Source organism: Polyodon spathula, chromosome 2 (genome assembly GCF_017654505.1).
Source record: "Polyodon spathula isolate WHYD16114869_AA chromosome 2, ASM1765450v1, whole genome shotgun sequence".
Classification (NCBI taxonomy): Eukaryota; Metazoa; Chordata; class Actinopteri; order Acipenseriformes; family Polyodontidae; genus Polyodon; species Polyodon spathula.
Genome location: NC_054535.1, coordinates 64341003 through 64363571, shown reverse-complemented (window position 1 = coordinate 64363571; position 22569 = coordinate 64341003). Strand labels below are relative to the sequence as shown.

Genomic DNA, 22569 nt, shown 5'->3' with positions numbered 1-22569 from the left:
TGGACAATGACAAAATGTTTTTCGTTTCTTTTTAATCATTTGATCATTCATCCTCGACCATGACATGCTTGAGTGACTATGACTGAAGCATATGCACTTAAGACGTTACCATAATGAAAAACAGTATGCATTTAGGGAATTAAAAATAAAATGCACTGCAGCTTACTTGACTGCAGTAAAAAAAAACAGATTTACTAAATTAAGCTCTCAGATTGTGCTAATGAAAATATCTAAAATGTATTGAAATTTGCTTGCTGTGCTGTATTTAATAGACAGTGCAGTTCGCTTATAAGAATCACGTCGGTCTCGTGTGTTTTGATTCTATAAACAGATGATTCTTAAAAGCAGACTTACATGATTACTGTGGTGCAGAATCAAAGTTAGTATGAGAATGATAAGAGCTTGTTTATTGTCTGCAGTGTAATGGGTTGACCACTAGATGTCACGAGTTCCCACATGTATGCACACCCACGAAAAATCCACAGCTGCTTTCCTTAACGAATTATGGCTAATAGTCCATTGGTCAACTGGTTGTCAAAGTTAATGACACCTCAATAAAAATGGCTTAGCCGATAGCTTTGTGATGGGGGTATAGAGGTGTAAGGAAGCAGAAGTAACAAAAAGAAACCAAACCAGTCTCAATCCCCTCGCTAAATTTGTGCCTCGCAAAAAAATAGTGTTTTGGCACAAAATGAGAGATATTCCAAAATGGCAGTTACGAGACATTGGAATATAGCAGTTTTTTTAACAATTCGCAAATCTTGCTTGTGCCTCGCAAAACCGTCTGCACATTCACTACCAATATAGTAACTTCACACAACAGCCAAGTGAGAATGCAGAATGATGGACAGTCACCATTAGTAATGACATTACCCCGAGAAGCTGCTATCATTGGTGTCGCCACATTTGTGCACAGTTTTTGCAAAGGCTTTGTTGGGCACACAAGCCGTTGTATGGTAAGAATGGTAAGAATGGTAAGAACGGTAATGATAAGAACACTTAAAAACATCTTGACAGAAAGTTAAATACAAATCCATCAAGTGATGACTTGATTGAAAACACCTTTCATTGTGTACCAGATAAATTAATATTCCTAGAAAACACTGCACGGCCGTATGCCTATTGCATTGTGACACCGGGAGCATCTGTAAAGTGAGATATAAGTTTCATATTATGTTACCACTTCTTTTCTCTGGGAACAAATCTAGTTGTTTGTGTTTTCTTTTTCACTGTTAGTGTTTGTTGGAGGTCATATTTATACTATTTTAGTTCCCCAGCGCAGGTAACCTCTTTCATTTTCTTTTCGTCTGTATGGTATATAGTTAGGGTAACCAGATTTTCAAAGTTCAAAACTAGGACAAATTGTTAAATAATTGACAAGACTAATTAAACAATTTAAACAAAGGTTATTTTAATGGTTATTTACTAAGGAATACACATGCATGCCTGTGTTAATAACTTTATAAAAATAATGTTCTTGATTACCCTAGTGCCTTGTTTTTTTTTTTTTTTTTTTTTTTTTTTTTTTAATTTAATTTTCACTGCAGGTGCCATAAACTAAAAGCTATTTACGTTATTTTAACAAAAAAAAGTATTTAGAGTGTGTTGCGCTACATGAAGGAGCTGAAAAATGAGATTTTGAGCAAATTGTCAGGACACCAGGACCGCTGATAAAAAACTGGGACTGTCCTGGTTAAACCGGGAAGTCTGCTCACTGTTTGGCAGTTAGGTGCTCCTTTCAACTTTTCCTTCTTTCCTTCACAGTTCCTTCTCCATTCAAGTCCACATGCGCTCTCTCGCTCATGGCTATCCCCCGCCCCTTCCTCCGGGGAACCTGTCCACTACACGCACACACACTCCAGTCGCACACGCACACACCTACACTAAAGATGTGCCCCGTACCCGTACAATACACAGAACATTAAACAAGACATAACAAGACAAACACAATGTCCCGGATGCCGCCATCGCCAGGGCAGTTACAAAATGCTGGCAGTGTGTAACAGTTACGTATATTATAATAAACTATGATGGGCTACTGTTTTCTTTTTCGCTGTTGGATAGTGGAAAAAATGCCTTTAACAGCCAAACTGATGTCAAACCTGTTTAGACTGCACTTACGCAGTACGTTACAGGATCCTAAGCTTTGGACTATTGCACTTCTAATATGTTATTGTAGATATAAATTGTTGTAATCCTAACTTGTTTCATCCTATTTCATATTGTATTTGAGTAGTATTATTTGCACTTACTGTAAACTACACTGTTTAAATATTGAGCTTACATTGTAACCCTGTACCCCCCTGTAACACCAGTAAATCTACTTGGATAACGGCGCCTGCCAAAATACTACTACTACCACGACTACTTCTACTACTTACAAAAATAATAATAATAATAATAATAATAATAATAATAATAATAATAATAATAATAATAATAATAATAATAATAATAATAAAGTGTCAGTCAGAATACAATAATAAAAGTCTACTGCCTCTAAGCCCTCTGCCTTACTATCCCTTTTGGCCGCAGATAGAGGAGGCTGGTTTACAAATTTTCTTATCATAAAATAAAAATATAAATGCTATTTATTTAACTGTGTATTTATGCAACAGTATGTGGTAAGTTAGTGTAATATCTAGATCAAATAAATAAGTGATCGTAACATTATATTATTGACCCATCAGAAATAATTTCTTTGATCCAATCTACACGTGAAGAGCATGCCTACATTCTGATTCTGTCTAACAGAGCTGTGTGAACTAACTAGTTTATTTGCTTTTATTACAGGAGTGATTCACCATGTTGGGGATGCATTGAAAGACCATGCATCAAAATCAAGAGGGAAGATCTGCTCCATCGGCATCGCTCCTTGGGGTATAGTGGAAAACCAGGAGGATCTCATTGGAAAAGATGTTGGTCTTTTCTTGCTAAATATTTATTTAAGTTTTTCTTATCATGTTTTAAGTCAATGGCATTTTCACCAAAGGCCATTGTTTTTTTTTTTAATATAATTCCATGGTCTATATTTATCCCAATGGGCAAGTAGCAGGCAAATTGCCCCTTCCATAATGAATGCCTTACATGGGAATGGAAAATCTAGCCCTATGTTTATATATATATATATATATATTCTAAAACTTTTGACCGGTAGTGTGTGTGTGTCTATATATATATATATATATATATATATATATATATATATATATATATATATATATATATATATAGACACACACACTACCGGTCAAAAGTTTTAGAACACCCCCATTTTTCCAGTTTTTATTGAAATTTAAGCAGGTCAAGTCCAGTGAATAACCTGAAATGGTACAAAGGTAAGCGGTAAACTGCCAGAGGTTAAAAAAAAGTTTAGATTACCAAAAAATGAAAAATAATGTACATTTCAGAGTTATATCTGCAAAAGGTGGTTACTTTGATGAGGCAAAAATTTAGATTAAATTATGTTAAACAAAATGATTCCATGATTTATTTTTTATCTCCAATTGTTTATTTGTTCTATGCCTTAATTTCAGAGTACATTGAGACATTAAACTGTGTAAATTTCAATAAAATCTGGAAAAATGGAGGTGTTCTAAAACTTTTGACCGGTAGTGTGTGTGTGTGTGTGTGTGTATATATATTAGTACATATGGACTGGAAAGGGGGTGTATAGTAAACTATTGCCCTAGAGGGTTACCAACAGGAGACTATAATGCCCGCAGCTGCATTGTCACGCAGAGCAGAGGTCCTCGACTCGTGGCTCATGGGCAACATGTTGCGAGCCAGAACCTCCACTGTTGCCCGCAACCCCTGCAAATATTACATATTTATATATTTTTCCAACCTCAAAAAAAAAAATTATAATAAAAAAATAATAAATCATGCCCCATAATCCCTTGTGAGCTACCTTCCTCCCCGCCCATTACAAAGTACCAGCAGTTTGAGTGACAGGCAAGTTATGCAATCCAGCTTTAGTGGATTGAAGTTTAAAGGTCATAGTACTGTATGTTTTCATGTAGAGAGAAACATTTTAATAAGGTCTGAACGTGAGACAGGGCCTCCGCAAAAGAAATCAAGAACACATACAACTTTAAAGAAGAATTGTGAAAAGAGTTTTTCTTTACAAGCTCCAATGAAAAGTGTGTGTGCTTAATTTGTCACGGATATGTCAATGTGGCAAAGAGATGCAACGCTGAACAACATTTTACCACAAACCACAAGAAGTTTGCAAGTGAGTATCTCCAAAGAGTTACTTGAGGAAAGTAAAAGTGAGTGAATTGAAGGCAGCCTTGATTGCGCAACAATCTTTTTAGAAACATGCTAGTAAGTCTGAAGCAGCTACAATTGCATCATTCAAAGCTGTGCATGTACTTGCAAAGAACAAGAAACCATTTGAAGATGGTGAGGTTGTTAAGGAAGCTATGCTTGCAGCTTCTGAAACGTTGTTTCAAGACTTAAAAAAAAAAAAAAAACCTTCTGAAATTATGTCTGCCATTAAAGATGTCCACCTCTCTGCAAAATTGGTAACATGGAGAATGGAAGCAATGTCAAAAAATGTCACCTGCAGGCTATGATTTGATGTGCTGCAAATTTTTCAGCCTACAAGTAGACTAGTTAACAGGTGTATGTGACACGGCTCAGTTGTGCATTTTTCTCAGGGCAGTTTTTGAGGATTATACTGTAAAGAATACATGCTGGCAGTTGTACCATTGACTGCCAAAACACGTAGTGAAGATGCTTATCGAGCTTTTAAGCATTCTTTATAGGAGATCAGTTCCCAGCTGCAAAAAACTGTGTCAGTAACAACTGACGGTACACCTGCAATGTTAGGAAAGAAGATTGGGTTCATTGCTATGGGAAAAAAAAACCCTGACTTCCCCAATTTTCTTAACTATCACTGCATCATACATCTGTAGGCTTTGTGTGCAAAAGTGCTCAATTTTGAGCACATCATTAGCGTGATTGTGAAGATTGTTAACTTAATCCGAGCCAGGGCACTGCAACATAGGCTGTTCAAGACACTCCTGTCTGAACTTAATGTGCATTATGGTGATCTTATCTTGCATTCAGAAGTGCAATGGTTTTGGAGTTTTTCTAGGAACACCTTCCAGAAGTAAAACAATTTTTGGAAGAAAGAGAGCAACACTACCAGGAGCTCAGTGATCAACAATGGCTCACTGATTTGGTGTTTCTTGCCAATGTGGCTTCTAAACAAACACATGAACCTTGAGCTTCAAGGGAAGGATAAAACTTTGGCACAGTTGATTGGATCAGAAAATGCATTCCAAAACAGCTGAGAGTGTGAAGTGCTCAAATCAAGAAGGGAGTTTTTACTCACTTTCCAGGCCAAGAGAAGAAGCAGGAAGAAAATGTGTCCTTTGACAGGGAAATACATGCTGAACATGTTGAAAAAATTGAAGAAGACTTTGAGAGACAACTGAGTTCAGACACGTGGAACCCATAGCCATTTATCTTCAAAACCCTTTCACTGACACCGATACCAGTGAAACCACATCCAGGATAGCATATGTGGCGAAACGTGACAATGCCATCCTAGAGATGGAAATAATCACTCTTCAGAATGATTTAGAACTGGTCTCGATCATCTGACGAGGGATTTTGGACACTTGTGGAGAAACAGAAATTCCCCCTTTTTGAAAGAAATTTGTCATGCATGAGTGCTGTTTTCGGCTTTTTTCGGATCGTGTGAGATTGCGTTTTCTGCAATGAAATACCTCAAGTCACAGGATATATCACGCTGATACTCATCTGAATGACTGCATGAAGCTGAAGCTGGCCATAACACTGTACACACCAGACTTTGGGAAGCTAGCAGAGGATTTGCAATGTCAGGTGTCGCACTACACAAAGTATTCAACATAGCTTTAATGTACAATACATCTGTTTTACTAAAGTAGCGTCTTATTGTCTTAAGGATTATTTATTTAAATGCACTAGTTTTTTTTTTTTTTTTTTTTATAAATACATATCAGGAAATATTACTTAGCATTACCAACTGACAGTTTTTTTTTTTTTTTTTTTTTTTTTTTCTATATATATACAATACAATATATTAATCGTAGCTAAAATAAACAATACCGGTAAATTACATTTTTATGCTCACGGTTTACATATTTTGTTAAGTAATACAGTGGCCACAATCCTTTATTTCTGGTAAAAACGAAAAGCTTAGTATTTTATATTTTCATTAGGAAACAATATCTGTACAATATCTGCATTGTTGTCATATGTTCTACATGTTCTGTAAATTGTCAAATTAATTCATTGGGTGATTAAAACCTGAAGGTTGCCTGGTTTTCGAGTACTTGTGCCAACATTTAATATGTATTTTGTGATGTCTAAATACGATTGAACAATCCAACATATCTTTCAGTTGCTGTACTGGCAGATTCAGGGTACACAAGTAGCAAAGTCACATTATACATATGTATATATAAAAAAACAGATATATGTGTCAGAATGTTAAATACTTTTGATATACAGTGATTTGCAAAAGTATTCACCCCCTACCAATAATGTCACATTTTGTTGAATTACAAATAATGTGTGCACAGTTTTTCAAAAACTTTTTTTTTACTCAAAGTGGTAGTGGTTAAACTGAACACTACTTTATGAGGAGCAGGTTAAGTGTCAGCAAAACTTGCAAAGAAAATGTACAAAGTGAAATTTACTGGTTGCATAAGTATTCAGCCCTGTAACAGGATGGCATGTGTGGTGACGTCAGACCAGAAATGAACACACTCAGCACTGCAAGGGGATATGGTGAGTGAAATGAATGCGCTGCTGCGTGGTTTATTAAATATAGAAAAATAAAAGATCTGAACAAAAACACATTGTAAAATAAAACGGCACAGTAGCCAAAATGAACAGACAATAAACAGACAGACAAACAAGTGGACGAACAGACACAAACAAGTACCGTGCTGGTTCTCCAGCACGTAGTAGTAATTGTTGTTTGTTTTTACCTCCTGTCCACACCCGTTCTCCATTTACGAACACACAACCCCGAGGAAGGTCTCTACTAGCTTTGCACAGCAGGATGGTGACATTTTTGCCCATTCTTCACAGGAAAATTGCACCAGTTCTGATAAGTTTGTTGGGGATCATCAAATGACTGCAATCTTCAAAGTATCGCCATAAATTTGATTGGATTCAAGTCAGGACTTTGACTGGGCTACTCAAGAAAATTAATTATCTTCTTGTTCAACCACTCCAGTGTGGCTTTGGCTTTGTGCTTCGTGTCATTGTCTTGCTGAAATGTGAATTTCCTTCCGAGTTTCAGAGTTTGGCTGACTCAAACAGGATTTTGCCTGCACCATCAATTCTCCCCACTATCCTGACAAGCTTCCAAGTCCCTGCTGAAGAGAAGCATCCCCATAACATGATGCCGCTGACTGGGTGATGAGTAGTCTTGGGCTTGCGCCAGATGTAACGCTTGAAATTTAAACCGAAAAGTTCAATTTTTGTCTCGTCTGATTACAAAACCTTTTTCCACATATCTGCAGTATAATCTAAATGCTTTTTCACAAACTCCATATGTGCTTTAAGATGAGGCTTTTTGAGTAATGGCTTCTTTTTTACCACCCATCCATACAGGCCAGCTTTGTGTAGGAACCGGCTTATTTTTGACGTGTGACAGCTGTGTGTAGAGCACGGAGTCCACCCGGGAAACTTGTCAGTGGGCAGTCCTCCACAACGTGAAGCATTGTCTGTTTCTGCCCACATGAGCAGAGTGGGCTGTCTACGAGGCCCCAGTCATAAAGACACGCTGCACACCGACCGTGACCAGTACGGTAGCGATTGAGTAAAGTCCAGTCTTGTCGTGACAGGTCAAAGTCGGGCGGACGGTCTGTTGGGTCGGCAATGAGGAATTGGTTGCGAGTGTCGCTCTGGAACCACTCCTCTTGCCACTGGGTTGTTGATGACCAATCAGGGTCAGGAAGTAACAGACAGACTGGGCGTCTAGATTCCAGACGCACCTTTGGTGGATGGAGGATAAAGTCATGCAATGGTAGTGCCGGGTTATACTGGATCTTGTTGACGATTTTGACCACTGCTTCCTTGCGCCTAATGTGTCGAGGTGTGATGTTGGTCAGCACCGGTAGCCACTGGACAGGAGTTGAGTGAAAAGTGCTGGAGATGTGTGAATACTGACTCATCTCAGACACAGAACTTTACAGATCTCTCAAGGTCATCTTCAGAGTAACATCCTGAACCAGTTTCCTGCTTGCCTGGCTGCTTAGTTTGGGAGGGCGACCTGATCTGGGTGGTATGGTGCATCTTCCACTTCTTAATGATGGACTTCACTGTACTGATAGGGATAATCAGTGCCTTTTAAATTCTCTTGTACCCTTCTCCTGCTCTGTGCCTCTCTACCACTTTATCCTTGACTTGTTTTGAAAGCTCCTTGGTCTTCATGGTTGCTTTGTTGGGTCACTGTGTGAGTTGCAGCTTGAAAGTCTTTATATACCTGTGGGAAATTATTTACAAGTTAAACCACTTTGAGTACACACAGGCTGAAACCATTTCACTAATTTTGTGACCTTTCAAACACATAATTTACACCTGAGCAGATTTAGGGCTGCAGTAGCAAAGGGGTTGAATACTTAAGCACCTGAGATTAATGTATTTTTCTCTGTACATCTTACTTATTTATATTCTATATGCATTTTTTAACCTTATCAATGTGGAGTATGCTCAGGTGCCAACAAAATGTGAAAATTTTGCATTGGGGTGAATGTTTCTGCAAACCACTGTAGGAACAGTCACAAATGCAGTCTTGTAGTTGCCAAGCAAGTAGAGTTGTGCATTTTAACAGCAAGCTAGTGTTGTTTTACTGCATATATTTTAGTTTCTGAGACGTATGTCCTGTATTTGGCACAGATGCTTCTTCATGAGGACAGGTTGAGTAAGGAAGACGCTGTCTGCAGAATGTTACTTTTTCAGTATTATTGCCCATGGGACAGTAAAGGTCAGGGACCATTGCCCTAGAGGTAACTATAGTTCTTCCTGAAGGGCCTTTAGTTTCCCACTGTGAGCCGAGGTCTGCAGTCTATATCTGTTTCATGAATCAGTCAAGAAAGTAATGTTTTTAAAGTCCATAGCACATGGTTATTAAAGGTTTTTTTGGCACAGAACTGTCCACCTGATATTCTCATTATGGCATAGAATTCTCTGAGGAGTCCGTCTTTGAGTTTGTGAATGTCGTGTTTATTTACATCACCTAGTTGGATTTGTTTGAATTTTAGGAAGTCAGAAAACACTGAAAGTTAAGTTTGTATGATGATGTTAGTGTTTGCAGCATCGTTATTCTGTAGAATACAATCGACTCTGCATAATTGCATGGGGTTGCATCAGTATGAGGTCATGCACATAACCAGAGTATGCACATAACAGGAGTGAGTGAATACAATGGGATAGAAGGACATTAGGTCTATATGTATGCGTACATGTATATATGACTCCTTTTGATCAGATTCGTAACTTTATTTTTCACTTATATTTTATTAAAATTAGCTTAAAATACTAAACAAGTTCAGAAAAATAAACCAACATGAAATACGTTATACTCTCAATGCAAGCAACACTATTCTCTGGCAATGCACAATGTGAATTGTAAAACCATGTAAAATAATTTACAGTATATAACAACCCGCATAAACTAAGTTATTGTAATGCAGTACAGTAAAATATAAAAGTTAAATAGGTGTGTCATGCCTTACTATAGATTGCGCTTCCTCCAGTTCCGAATGAGACAAGCTAATTGTAAAACAGTAATGTAAAACAGTTAATCATTAAACTATTTTAGATACTGTGCTTCTTTTTTGTTTGTTTGTTTGTTTGTTTGTTTTTTTTTAATCTGTGATCTTTAGTTGTTTTTGTACATTTTCATTTGCAAGTGAACTGTGACATCAGGATGTTATTGAGCACTATATATTGCAATTTTGAATAGTGACTTTGGATACTGTTTTAATTCTGGAAACCTTTTTTTTTTTTTTTTTAAATCTTTTGTTCAATTGCATTACATTTTACATTTTAGGCAGTTCTGTGCAATGGCAACATTTTTATTTCATTTTGCTGTTGGGACGTTAATGGAGAATTTTACATGCTGCTACAATACATACCTGATTTAAAAGTATGTACTATATTACAGTCCACGTGGTGTCTCTTTTGGCAAGTGATATTTTCAGAATCATATAGTTCGGAATTAAAATACTACTTATGTTGAAAATATAGTTTTGTACCAACAAAACCAACTACAGTACATCTAAATGGAAGCCTACTTATTTTAAAAAACACAGTCCTTTCAGCTATGTCTCTATTCCTTGCTCTGCTTTGTTTTAAATGTAGTGCTGGATGCTAGAGAATGTTTTTCATGTTTTGTTATCAGACAATGCTGAGCTCAATTATCACAGCGAAACCAGCTGATACGAGACTATCATAAAGTAAACACAACTGCTTAGTGCTAACTGGTTGAAATACTAATGCCAGCCCTCACACAGCTGATTCATGACAATGTTACAGGCAGTGCAGGTCAACCATACAGAATATGTTATCAAGAGTACAGTTGTGTTCCACCGCACCGACAGCACTTCCACTTCCCGCATAGTCATTAACCAAGATGGATTCTTTCATTTTTTTCCTGAAGACATCCAGATTGAAAACCTATAACCACTGGTATAAATAAAGCTTAACAGTTAGTTATTAGACCGTGGCAATGTCAAATAACACCATTTGTCAACTATTCATACCTTACAAGTTACAAGAACAAAGTTTCATGACTTGGATGGGGCAAAATGCCCATGTTAAAAACATTGATAATGTATAAGATTTTCAAAGGAATTAAATATATTTTTAAACTACTGCCATCTGTGCATATCCAAGGCAGTAAGTAGTGATTGAAAAAAACTGCATGTTGCCTCATCCAATGCATAATGTTTTTAAACTATTAACTATTTTGAAAGCACATAATAAACAATACATTCAGTTGTATTACAGTTGAAAGCAAACTTATAGGTACTGGGTAACAAGAAGCTAGCATGGTATTTAGGCCCAGATTTATAAAAGGATTGTGCATGTTTTACGACCATAAAGCAGACGCTGAGTGTTCTGAATTCTTGGATGGGATTTATAAAACACGCAATGGCATAAACACGCAATTAACACGTGATTTGCGGAGGCAATGTCTCTGGCACTTTAGCCCTTGATACATATGTAATTCTGGGGTGTTTCTGAATGAAATCGCTAAAATTGGAGGGGGATTTTTCAAATGAGGTCTATTAAATATTCCATCTAATTTATTAAAGCTGTCGGTAATTGCGGGCCTCGCATTTGCTTGATTATTTTAAGAACTCTGAAAAGCAGGCGTTAATTTGTCGCAGTCAGACAGTAGGCTGTATAAAAGGCAAGGTGATGTGGGAGACGTGTCTGCAGCAAGGAGACATCGTTTTCAAGGACAAAGAAACATTTAATAACATTTTGCAAAGAGCACATTTTTTAACCCTTCTGATCAAGTCAGTTTGTAAATTGCGGTTTATAATACCATATTGCAACTCCAATTTTCAATACATGTTTCATAGATTACATGACAAAACAGAAAGTCTACAAATAGAGAATATAGAATCCATAAAAAAAAAAAAAAAAAAAAAAAAAAAAAAAAAGGTTATTAGAAGCACCTAAAAGGACTCACCACAGTGGAAAAGCAAGGTTATAACGAGAGTCTTTACTTCCAGAGTTTAGGCATTACTATAAAAACGGTGGAGGAGATTAAGAAAAGATGGAACGATATTCCGAGACGCACTAAAGAAAAAGTTTCATATACATGTAATACAATGAGGGTTCATCCTCCACCCTTATTTTAATAATGCCTACAGAATTTAAGTTTTGTAATACGGCATTCTGGTATTTAGCAATACTGGTTCAGGCAGTATTGTTAAATTTGAGTTTGAAAGAAAATGTGAAAAAAAAGTACAGAGGGACACATGACGCAGTTAGTTTGTAGCTAGAGCAAATACAGTACAGCTGGTTGTAGGCACATCTGAATAATGTAGCTATATTATAGACCATACAGATATGCTTTAAAATCATACATGGTCAGAAATACAGGCATACATAAATAGGAGAGTTGTAACTGCATAAGAATTTAAGAAGATATAAGTCATAGTTAAACTGAAGACTGTTCGTATGAAGCTGTATGGAGTTATTTTTGTTGGATATATTGCTGTACAATGGAAGGATTTTCCACCCGTTTGACTGCCATGGATGTAAGTAAATAAAACGCATTGTTTCTGAAGTTTGAAAAGTCTATACGCCTGGAATTATTCTATACGAAATAAGATGTTGAACTAATATGCGAAGCACAGTAACTGGTTAATGTGTCATAACGTTTAAGCAACCTAGACTACAAACTTTGAAGTGGTACATTTTTCTTTTTGAATGTGTAGCCTGCACACGCAGGATTGACCCAAATCCGTTATTTATTGTGAGAGTTGTGTAATTCTCCACCGCTAATTGCGGTGAAGGGTATTTAAATTTATTGATTGCGGAATCGCCTGCTTCACCTAATTTTTGGTCTTATAAAATAGGTTGTTATTTTGACGCTGAGTGTGGCCGTACTGAACACGCACATTAAGTGGCTTTTTGCGGATTCTTTTTCCCCTTTATAAATTTGGACCTAGTGTTTAATTACAATTTTTTTGTCAATAATAATCAAAAAATATGTAGCCCTAAAGACAAGACTTAAAGAAGAGCACGGTATCACACAAACTGTGTTGGTGGTGAACGTATATCCCACGTATTTATTTTGGGCTTAAATTTTAAGTCCAAGTCCAATAAATTTGTGCAACCAGCCCACAGGCTTTATAATTTTTATTGGATTTATATATATTAGCCACAGTCGGGGTTAATGCATTTGCATTTTCAAAAGTCCTGCCCACTGGGCCAGGATTTTTAATACACCCTGTACAAGAGCATGGTGAACTTAGAAGATTTGAAGGTGGATTTTTTAATAGTTTCTCTCTTTTTTTTCAACCACTTTCTTATATACAGTTGTAATCAAAAGTTTACATACCCCAAGGGAAATTTATAATCTCAAGAAGTACTATCACAACGCTCCCTCAGTCTGGAAGAAAGAAGGTTTTAGCACCAAGTTCAAACAAGTAGAAGAATTGTGAGGAAGGTTAATAACCTTCCAAGATTGACTGCCAAAGATATTCAAAGTGAATTTGCTGGAAGTGGGACTGGAGTTTCCAGTTCAACCATAGGTCAGGTATTGCATGGTGAAGGTCTCAATGGTCGCAGGCCAAGGAAAAAACCACTCTTTTAGGAAAATGCCACCAATGTTTCCAAAATTACATTAAATGATGGATGTTAGTTCTGGTCAAAGGTTTACAAGCGTACAAAGAAAAGAACATCATATGGATGTTCATGGATGTGGTAATAACCATCTATAAGGCTGTTTTTTCATCTAATGGCACAGGAAATTTAGTTCCAGTACATGGTAAAATGGATTCCATAGCAACCCAAAGATATTGGCCAGTCATCTGAAACCCACTGCTACAAAACTTGGTTTAAAGTGTAACTGGATGTTCCAACATGACGGCAATCCAAAGCACATATCAAAATCTACTTCAGAATGGTTAAAGAAGAATAAAATCAAGGTTCTGGAATGGCTTAGTCAAAGTCCCATTCTAAATCCGATTGAGAATCTTTGGTATGAGTTGAAGAAGGCTGTGCACGAGAGAAGTCCTCAGAATTTGAATGAACAGGAAAAATTTTGCATTGAATTGGTCAAAAATCACAAAAGAATCATGCCAAAATCTCACTGACACTACTCTATTCAGAAGGCCAGAAGATGGGAATCTCAGCATGTAACCGGCCAAGAACGTTGCCTGAGGATGCAACCTGCACCTGTATCCCTTACTCATACCTCTACTGAAAGATCCTTCCAACTGCCCCCCACTCACCACGCCCCCTGCTCCTACCACACCTCTATGGCATAGTCAGTAGTATGGAATGCAGAGTCTTTGGAGAATATTTTACGGTGAACCCTTGGGCACTGCGGCCTTTCTCAGTGTTGCTGAGGATAGGGCACTTAGCTAAATGCATGTAATGGAAACTTACTGTCACGCTTATCTCAAAACAATTTTCATTCAGATTTGGCCTTCGGAGCAATTAAAATTTTTTATGCTTAAGCATATGAAATTTGCACACATGCATACATTTGTATCTAATGTTTATCATTATCACAGGCATTAGCATAGCTAATAAGCTAAATATTTACAAGGCCATCACAAATTCTACAGAATTCAAGCAGATTATACTTCTGTCTCTAGTTTTGACAGGTGTCACACAAATATGAGTACGTTACCTTTTTTTTTTTCCTCAGTATTAGCCGTGATCCAGTGTGTCAAACCACTATTGCTCCGTGTCTGGAGTGATCTGATTTTTGTAATGTTTTTTTTGTAAGGACTGTAAGTTGCCCTAGATAAGGACGTCTGTTATAAGAAAATACATACGTACATTAACAACAACAATAATTAATAATATTAATAATGACTTGCATACTAATGAGCCGCTTCACACGGAATAAATCACTGTGCACCACTCCATTCTAAATTCCATGACAAACGGCCATTTTATTTGTTATTAGTTACAAAACCACTGCCAAAAATGAGTGACATTCCACCTATTTTCTTTAATATATTTGGGGATGAAAACAGATAACTAACTAAAACATACTGAGTGAAGATGGCAGTCCACCTGAAAATAATAAATAAATAAATAAAGTGCACCAGCAACTGTCAAGAGTAGACATATAACAGCAGGTGAGGAACTGCTAAATGAAATAGAATAAAACTAAGATTGAAAAAACACCAAAAAATGACAGCATGGGCTGTTAATGTACTTAAAGAAGTACTTAACTAGCTTAAAGAAAGATATGGACATTCATTTTTAGAAAATAAGTCCAAAAAATCTCAACAACATTAAAGGGGATTTTATGCCAGCGCAAGAAGTTCAGCAGATGGCCAGTACTCAGTCTACAGTTTTATAACGCTGAGAGCTGGACCAAATAGATGTTTTAACAGTAGAAGTGTTAATATATCTGCTGACAGTTAGTTTACAACCAGCAATAATGTACTCCTGTCAATCAGAATTTGAAGTGTCCGCTGCAAACTGAAGCACTTAAACTTAATGTGTCACGACATGAACACGAACGAGGGTGTTCGACAACTAACAAAAACATATTTTGAAATCCAAAAGAATGAAAACCGACTTTAATTTTTGTGCCTTGAATATAACAAGGTCATAAACTCATCTCAAGATCCCGTTTCAGCATCCATCGCAGCTGCTCTCCTGCCTTCCTCAGCGTTATTTGAAACTCTGCCCAGACCATCAACATCATCAGCTTGTGTTCAGTCCTCTAGTTTCAAGATGCCACTTTCGATGCATAAATTCACAATAATAAGAGACATGCAATGTATTTAATACCTGAAAAATAAATTCAATTAAAAGTGGGACTATATTACACTGTGTATGTATACACAATATAAGTTTCTAGTTTTGTCTTAATTTAAAATGTGTTTTAATTATTTAAATTCCCCCGAAGGACAGGTAGCCGTGTTATAATCAGTAAAAAGCACTTCGGGCTGTGTGATTCCCATGATATACTGTATATATATATATATATATATATATATATATATATATATATATATATATATATATATATATATATATATATATATATATGTGTGTGTGTGTGTGTATGTATATATATATATATATATATATACACACACACACACACACACACACACACACCACCTCCTGGGTGGTATAGTACCGTTGACGTGCAGGGTAGTCCAAACATGGTTTGTACTCCTTATATATACAGTGCCTATAGGAAGTATTCACCCTCCCTTGGACATTTTCACAGTTTGTTGTGTTACAACCTGAAATCTTGATGCATTTTAATGGGATTTAACAAAAGCAATATACTTAATGCTAAAAGAAAACACTGTTTGCTAGTTATTTATCAAAATGTGTGGGCAGCAATGCTTTGTTGTAATAAAGGTACTCCAAAACAACAGCCATGTAAATGTTACCACTTGAAGTAATGTCTACACACACACACACACATATATATGTGTGTGTGTGTGTGTGTGTGTGTAGACATTACTTCAAGTGGTAACATTTACATGGCTGGTTTCTTCGAATACCTTTATTACATTTAAATGATTTCATTTATCCCATTTAAATGCATCAATACAGTAATAATAATAATTGTTTAATCATACACCTGACTATATGTCTATAAAATCCCTGACTTTGTGCAAGTGTACCTACAAGAATTGATGCTGTTTTGAAGGCAAAGGGTGGTCACACCAAATATTGATTTGATGTAGATTTTTCTTCTGTTCACTCACTTTGCATTTTGTTAATTGATAAATATAAACTATTAACATGTCTATTTTTGAAAGCCTTCTTACTTTACAGCATTTTTTCACACCTGTCTAAAACTTTTGCACAGTACTATATATATATATATATATATATATATATGATAATATTATATATATATATATATTATATATATATATCTAGAGTTCCTGTAAAGTAACGCTATGACATATGCCTGTTGACAACAGCATCCTATCCCATATTCTGGTGGAAATCTAAAGAATGGGCTTTGGTGACCACCAGAACATGGAATTTAAAATTACTACACCATGATCTCACCATAACTGCAGTGGGATTGTGGTAATCGATGACAATACACTTAATAATACTAAAAACAAATCCCTTTTTCTAGGTGGTCAGACCCTACCAGACCATGTCCAACCCCTTGAGCAAGCTGACCGTGTTAAACAGCATGCACTCCCACTTCATACTGGCCGACAATGGAACGACAGGGAAATATGGGGCTGAAGTGAAGCTACGCAGACAGTTGGAGAAGCACATCTCACTACAGAAGATTAACACCAGTAAGTACTGTACAGGAGACTTACAAAATATCCACACAAAAATACAGCTCACAATGTAAACTTTAATCGTGCCACATAAAAAAAAAACTTTATTTTCTTTGCGCTGAAGGTGCTGTATTTTCTGTTGCAGTGTCCGCTGCATGAACAAGTTTTATATAAATATAGTGTGAAACATTATCAAAATGGTTCAACCTGTTTAAAGTTAGACACAACTTGGCCCCCTATTATGTACATTTTAGTGATGAAGTGTAACTTTTAAGAGCTGTCAAGTTGGAGTTTATGTATGAAAAAGGTAGGGTGGGGTTCATTTGGGTATTGTTTTACTTTTTCTGTCAATATCACATGACTGATTTTGTTTTATTGGCAGTTTTTGCACATGTGAAAGGTTTTCGTAAGATCAGGCTATTGCATATCCTTTACACTGTTATAATGTTTTAAACAAAAAGTTAGATAATTAGCGTTACCTCCTAAAATGTAACTTTGTACATTTAGCTTTTGTAGAATGAATAGTCAACAGTATATTACATTTCCCCATTCTGATTTGTAGAATACTAATACTGACCCAGTAGAATTGTCAGTCTTGATACAAACACATTTATTTTGTCACCAGTTATAAAGGACTGCATCTCTTTCAAAAAAATGTATGACTGAGCTTTTTCAGACTCGATTTTCATTTCACAACTGAAAATCAATGTGAACGTTTTAATGTAAACAGTAGATGTGTAAAATGTGCTTTTTGAGTGGAATTGTGAATGGAAACACGTTGTTCACGTTGTGATAGAGGACAGCTGTCTATTACTAATTGGTCAACTGACAAGATGCAGCAATTGGCTTAGGCGATGACATGTTTAATTGATGCTATTAGGCTGTACAAGCAGAACTTTCCAGAAATGCTCAGTGTAAAGTTGGCTAGGTTTTGCTTTCCATGTCTGCAGGACCCCTTGAGGGCCTTGTTAAAAAAAAAATGCATAATAGAAATGAACCCGTTTTATATAACCTGCTTAATATCACACCCTGTTTATAATCACTATTTTTGAAAAAAAAAACACTCTCCATGCACCTTAGGTTATTTGAGAAATTACCTCTCTAACATCGTCTCACAAACCTGCTTATTCGTTTTTTGCAACCTGTTAAATGCTGCGTCGCCAGGCTTTACTAAGGAACCATAGGATATAATTACTTTCCAACACAACTAACAACCAATAATCATCTCAGCTGATAAACTGATATTTTGTGCAGCCTGTCAAATGCTGCGTGGGGTTAACAGGAACAAAATAACAACGTCATCAACTTCTTATACAAATGAACACAAAAAAAAAAAAAAATTTAAAAAGCAGTATTTCGTTCACATAAAGTCAGAAAAAAACAACATATGAATCCAAATTAACATGTATTTATACTAAAGTAATACAAAAATGACTACAAAAGATTTAGAAGTGAGTAGTTTTTCGGGATTTACGATTATACTGTAAATCACTTTCACGAATCAGCCCCCAAATGTAGTCTCCCATCATGTTCTCGTTATATTGACCTTGTAGCAGTGTTCAAAGTCCAGTATTTCCTAGTGGAAGCGCTCACCTTGCTCCTCCGAGTAAGCTCCCACGTTCTCCTTGAATTTATCAAGATGAGCATCAAGGATATGGACTTTGAGGGACATCCTACAGCCCATTGTGCCATAGTTCTTCACCAGAATCTCAACCAGCTCCACATAGTTTTCGGCCTTGTGATTGCCCAGGAAGCCCCGAACCACTGCGACAAAGCTGTTTCAAGCCGCTTTCTCCTTACTAGTGAGCTTCTAGGGGAATTCATTGCACTCCAGGATCTTCTTTATCTGTGGTCCGACGAAGACACCAGCTTTGACCTTTGCCTCAGACAGCTTAGGGAAGAAGTATTGAAGGTACTTGAAGGCTGCTGACTCCTTATCTAGAGCTCTGACAAATTGTTTCATAAGGCCCAATTTGATGTGCAGTGGCGGCATCAGCACCTTCCGGGGGTCCACCAGTGCCTCCCCACAGAGAACTCTGTCCGCTGTGGCCAGTCCCGCCTGTGGTAGTGTGCCTTGGTGTCCCTGCTGCAAAGATAGCAGGGAAACTTGGTAAAACCGCCTTGGAGACCCATCAGGAATGCCACCATTGCAGCCTCTTGATGCCATCTCAGAAAAATGCAGATATGTATCCAGTTAGGCAGCTGGAACTAAACTGAACTGGTGGGCTTAAGGCCCCTATATTTTTACTACTATTTATATTACTGGAAAGTTCTAGAAAGTTCTAGAAGTTACTCCAAGTTTACTCAGCACTGAACCTATCTTGAATGTTCTGGAAAATAGGTAAATTTCAAAATATCACTGTCCTGGTCACAAAAGCAAAGTTTGTGGGGAATAATAGCCATTTTCTATACTTTTGAGGCATAAGCAATTAGGAAATAACACTTACTACCCAGGAACCAAAAAAAAATAAAAAATTTGTTACATGGTGTAATCAAGCCAGTACGGTGTCACGCGACTCTCCCCTAGGCTCGTGGTTGTTGAGCCCGTTGCTAAGCAAAGGATGCATTGACGTTCCTTGCGTATTCAATTGCTACAGGTCATTATTGGATTTCATTTAATTACCCTGACAACAATTCTTATAAAGGATATTGCTAATACAGGATACTCAAAATGGTTTTACCAATTTTATATCTCCAAAATTCATGGATGACTGTCCTGGAAATAGCTAGATTTGTAGCTAGTTGTTTTTGACAAACAAATCTTGCCAAGTCACATTTGGTGAGAAATGCGTTAAACTGGCAACTGCTTGAAGGCGCAGAAAAAAAAAAAAAAGATTTCTGAATCGTTCATTTTTGCCTTGACACAACAAGGAAAAGAGATTGCTTCATCAGTGCCCAGGCACTGCAATTAGAGCGATTGTATGACATTTAACATTTTTATAACACATCGGTAAAGATTCTTTAATTATTTAAAGTTAATTCTTAAATCAAGGATCTGCCTGTAGAAAAAAGTGCCGGAGGATTTGCTGTGCACGATCATATGATCACTAACCTACACGTTAGATACCAGACACTGCGAGACTGAACAGGATTTTGAAGTTGCCTTTAACTGAAGGAAATCAACATGTGAATTGACCGCTAAACCTTTAGCTGCGTTACTAAATTCAATACTGAGGTATCCATACCAGATTTGTGCTAGTACAGTTCACAGTGACAAAAAAGACGTTATTTGCATGGAATACCCGGTTACTTATCAAACTGACTTTGCAATTTACAGCTTGGTAATGTGGTGAACTACTGGACCAGTGTTAAGAAACTATTTAAAACAATGCAGGACACAACAGAAGACATGGTAGCCTTGTACCTGGACACATTTAAAAGGTATGGCAGGAATTGTCGAGATGAATGTATAAATGTTCAGCATCAGATCACACAGCTGTGCAGGGTTGACAGATTTCTGCAGTTTATAGCCCAAAGTCACTTCAAAAATAGACCAAAATAACCCAGTAGTTTACTTTAACTGAAAGGAAGCTTATTAGTAACACATAGGCCTATGCATAAAAAAAAAAAAAAAAAAAAAAGCTTTCATAAGAAGATACCTGGTATAAATTTGACAAAAAACAAAATACAAGCCCCAGGACAGCTCACCCACATGTCACTATCAACAGATTCGTTCAGAAGCTCTGAAGGGACAAACCAACACTCATACCAGACCAGCAACCGAATTAACAGCGTGATCAACCGAATTACAGCGCGATCCCTTTATTGAAATACTAATGCTGGTACTGTATCCCAAACAATATCGTAAACATGAAAACAGTTCAATCTTTTAAAGTTATACCACCAATCTAATTACATTATAAACCCACGACTCCTTAATATTTCCCGCAGATGTTTTTCTGAAGTAGCCCAATTCTGCAGGAAAACCGCAGACCTGGTAACTCTGGGGTGGGTCCAGTGGCAGCAGGCAGGCAGACCGAAGAATGGACAGCGGGAGCAATGGCAACAAAACATCTTTTAACCCCAAAGTTTCTTTAAAGTTGGATTTAAAAGTTTAAAACGATATTTTTAAGAAACTATTTATTTTCAAAATGGGATAGGGAAATGTTGTAGTTCAGGGAAAAGGAACAGAGCGATCAAAATGGCAAGTTTTGAATTTATTTGAATACTATTTGCTTTTTTCACTACTTTAATTAATCATTGGTGTCCAATTCAGATTCATTCAATATCTCATGTACACTTCAGTTTCCCAAAAGTTCAACATTTACATAAATCTCGTCGGTCAGGTTTATTGCGATAAATTCCAATATGTCTGTCGTTTTTGTTTTTAAATTCTAGTGTATGGATGTCTGCCAGTGATTTGCTCGTTTCTGAAAACGTGCCAACCCGTGGTGATATGCTGTAATATACCCCATGTGACCTAGTTTGAACAATCAGGGTAGAGTATTTAAAATCCCCTTTAAAAGGTTTAGAGGTCAATTCACATGTTGATTTCCTTCAGTTAAAGGCAACTTCAAAATCCTGTTCAGTCTCGCAGCGTCTGGTATCTAATGTGTAGGTTAGTGAACATATGATCGTGCACAGCAAATCCTCTGGTACTATTTTCTATAGGCAGATCCTTGATTTAAGAATTAACTTTAAATAATTAAAGAATCTTTACTGATGTGTTATGAAAATGCTTAAATGTCACACACAACCGCTCTAATTGCACTTAGTTAGAATTTATATAAGCACTAACCATTTTTCAATTTCATTTAATTTGTGTTTACTTTCAACTTTTATGTGCAAGAAACACCAGTGAATGGGATTGTAATTCGTACCATTAAGTTATTTAAAAAGTGAGGGACATTCTAATAGTGTAAAAGGCTTAACGTGGTTTATGTGCTTATCAAACCAATCAGTAACACTTTACTAAAGTCTGCCCAACAATGCAATTCAACATACAGTACATAATGATCAAGTTAATATTTTTAAATATAAAATTTACAGGCGGCTTAGTTCATAGTCCAATCAGTTTATCAAAGTAATCGTATTCTTTTGCATTCAAACTATGTATTAACGTTTTAGAATGTCCATCAGATGCTACTTAAAAAAAAAGTTAGCCAATGATACAGAGTTGGGGTCATTACTGGAAAAAAATGAATACAATATCATTACATAGATACAGTGCCTATAGAAAGTCTACACCTCCTTTAAAAATGTTCACCTTTTATTGCCTTATAGCCTGGAATTAAAATGCATTCAAATATAATTTTTTTCATTCATCTACACATCCTACCCCACAACTTCCAAGTGAAAAAATATTCTAGAAATTTGTAGAAAATTAATTAAAAATAAAAACTGAAATAGCTTGGTTGGTAAGCATCCATCCCCCTTGTAATAATCCTAAATTAGCTTAGGTGTAACCAATCGCCTTCAAAATCACACACCAAGTTAAGTGGCCTACACCTGTGTTACATTGGAGTGATTCACATGATTTCAGAATAAATTCAGCAGTTCTTTAGGTTCCCTCTGTTGGGTACTGCATTTCAAAGCAAAGCACTTTTAAAAGAACTCCAGGACAAAGTTGTTGAAA

The 22569-nt window shown here is 36.6% G+C and overlaps 1 protein-coding gene across 1 annotated transcript in view; it reads left to right on the top strand.

Moving 5' to 3' along the window:
- LOC121299106 (transient receptor potential cation channel subfamily M member 3-like) overlaps positions 1–22569 on the top strand; it is a 300327-nt gene that overhangs the window by 127507 nt on the left and 150251 nt on the right. The window contains exons 5-6 of the mRNA XM_041226653.1: positions 2794–2918; positions 16838–17009. Coding sequence (XP_041082587.1) covers positions 2794–2918; positions 16838–17009 — 297 coding nt within the window. The remainder of the gene's footprint in view (positions 1–2793; positions 2919–16837; positions 17010–22569) is intronic.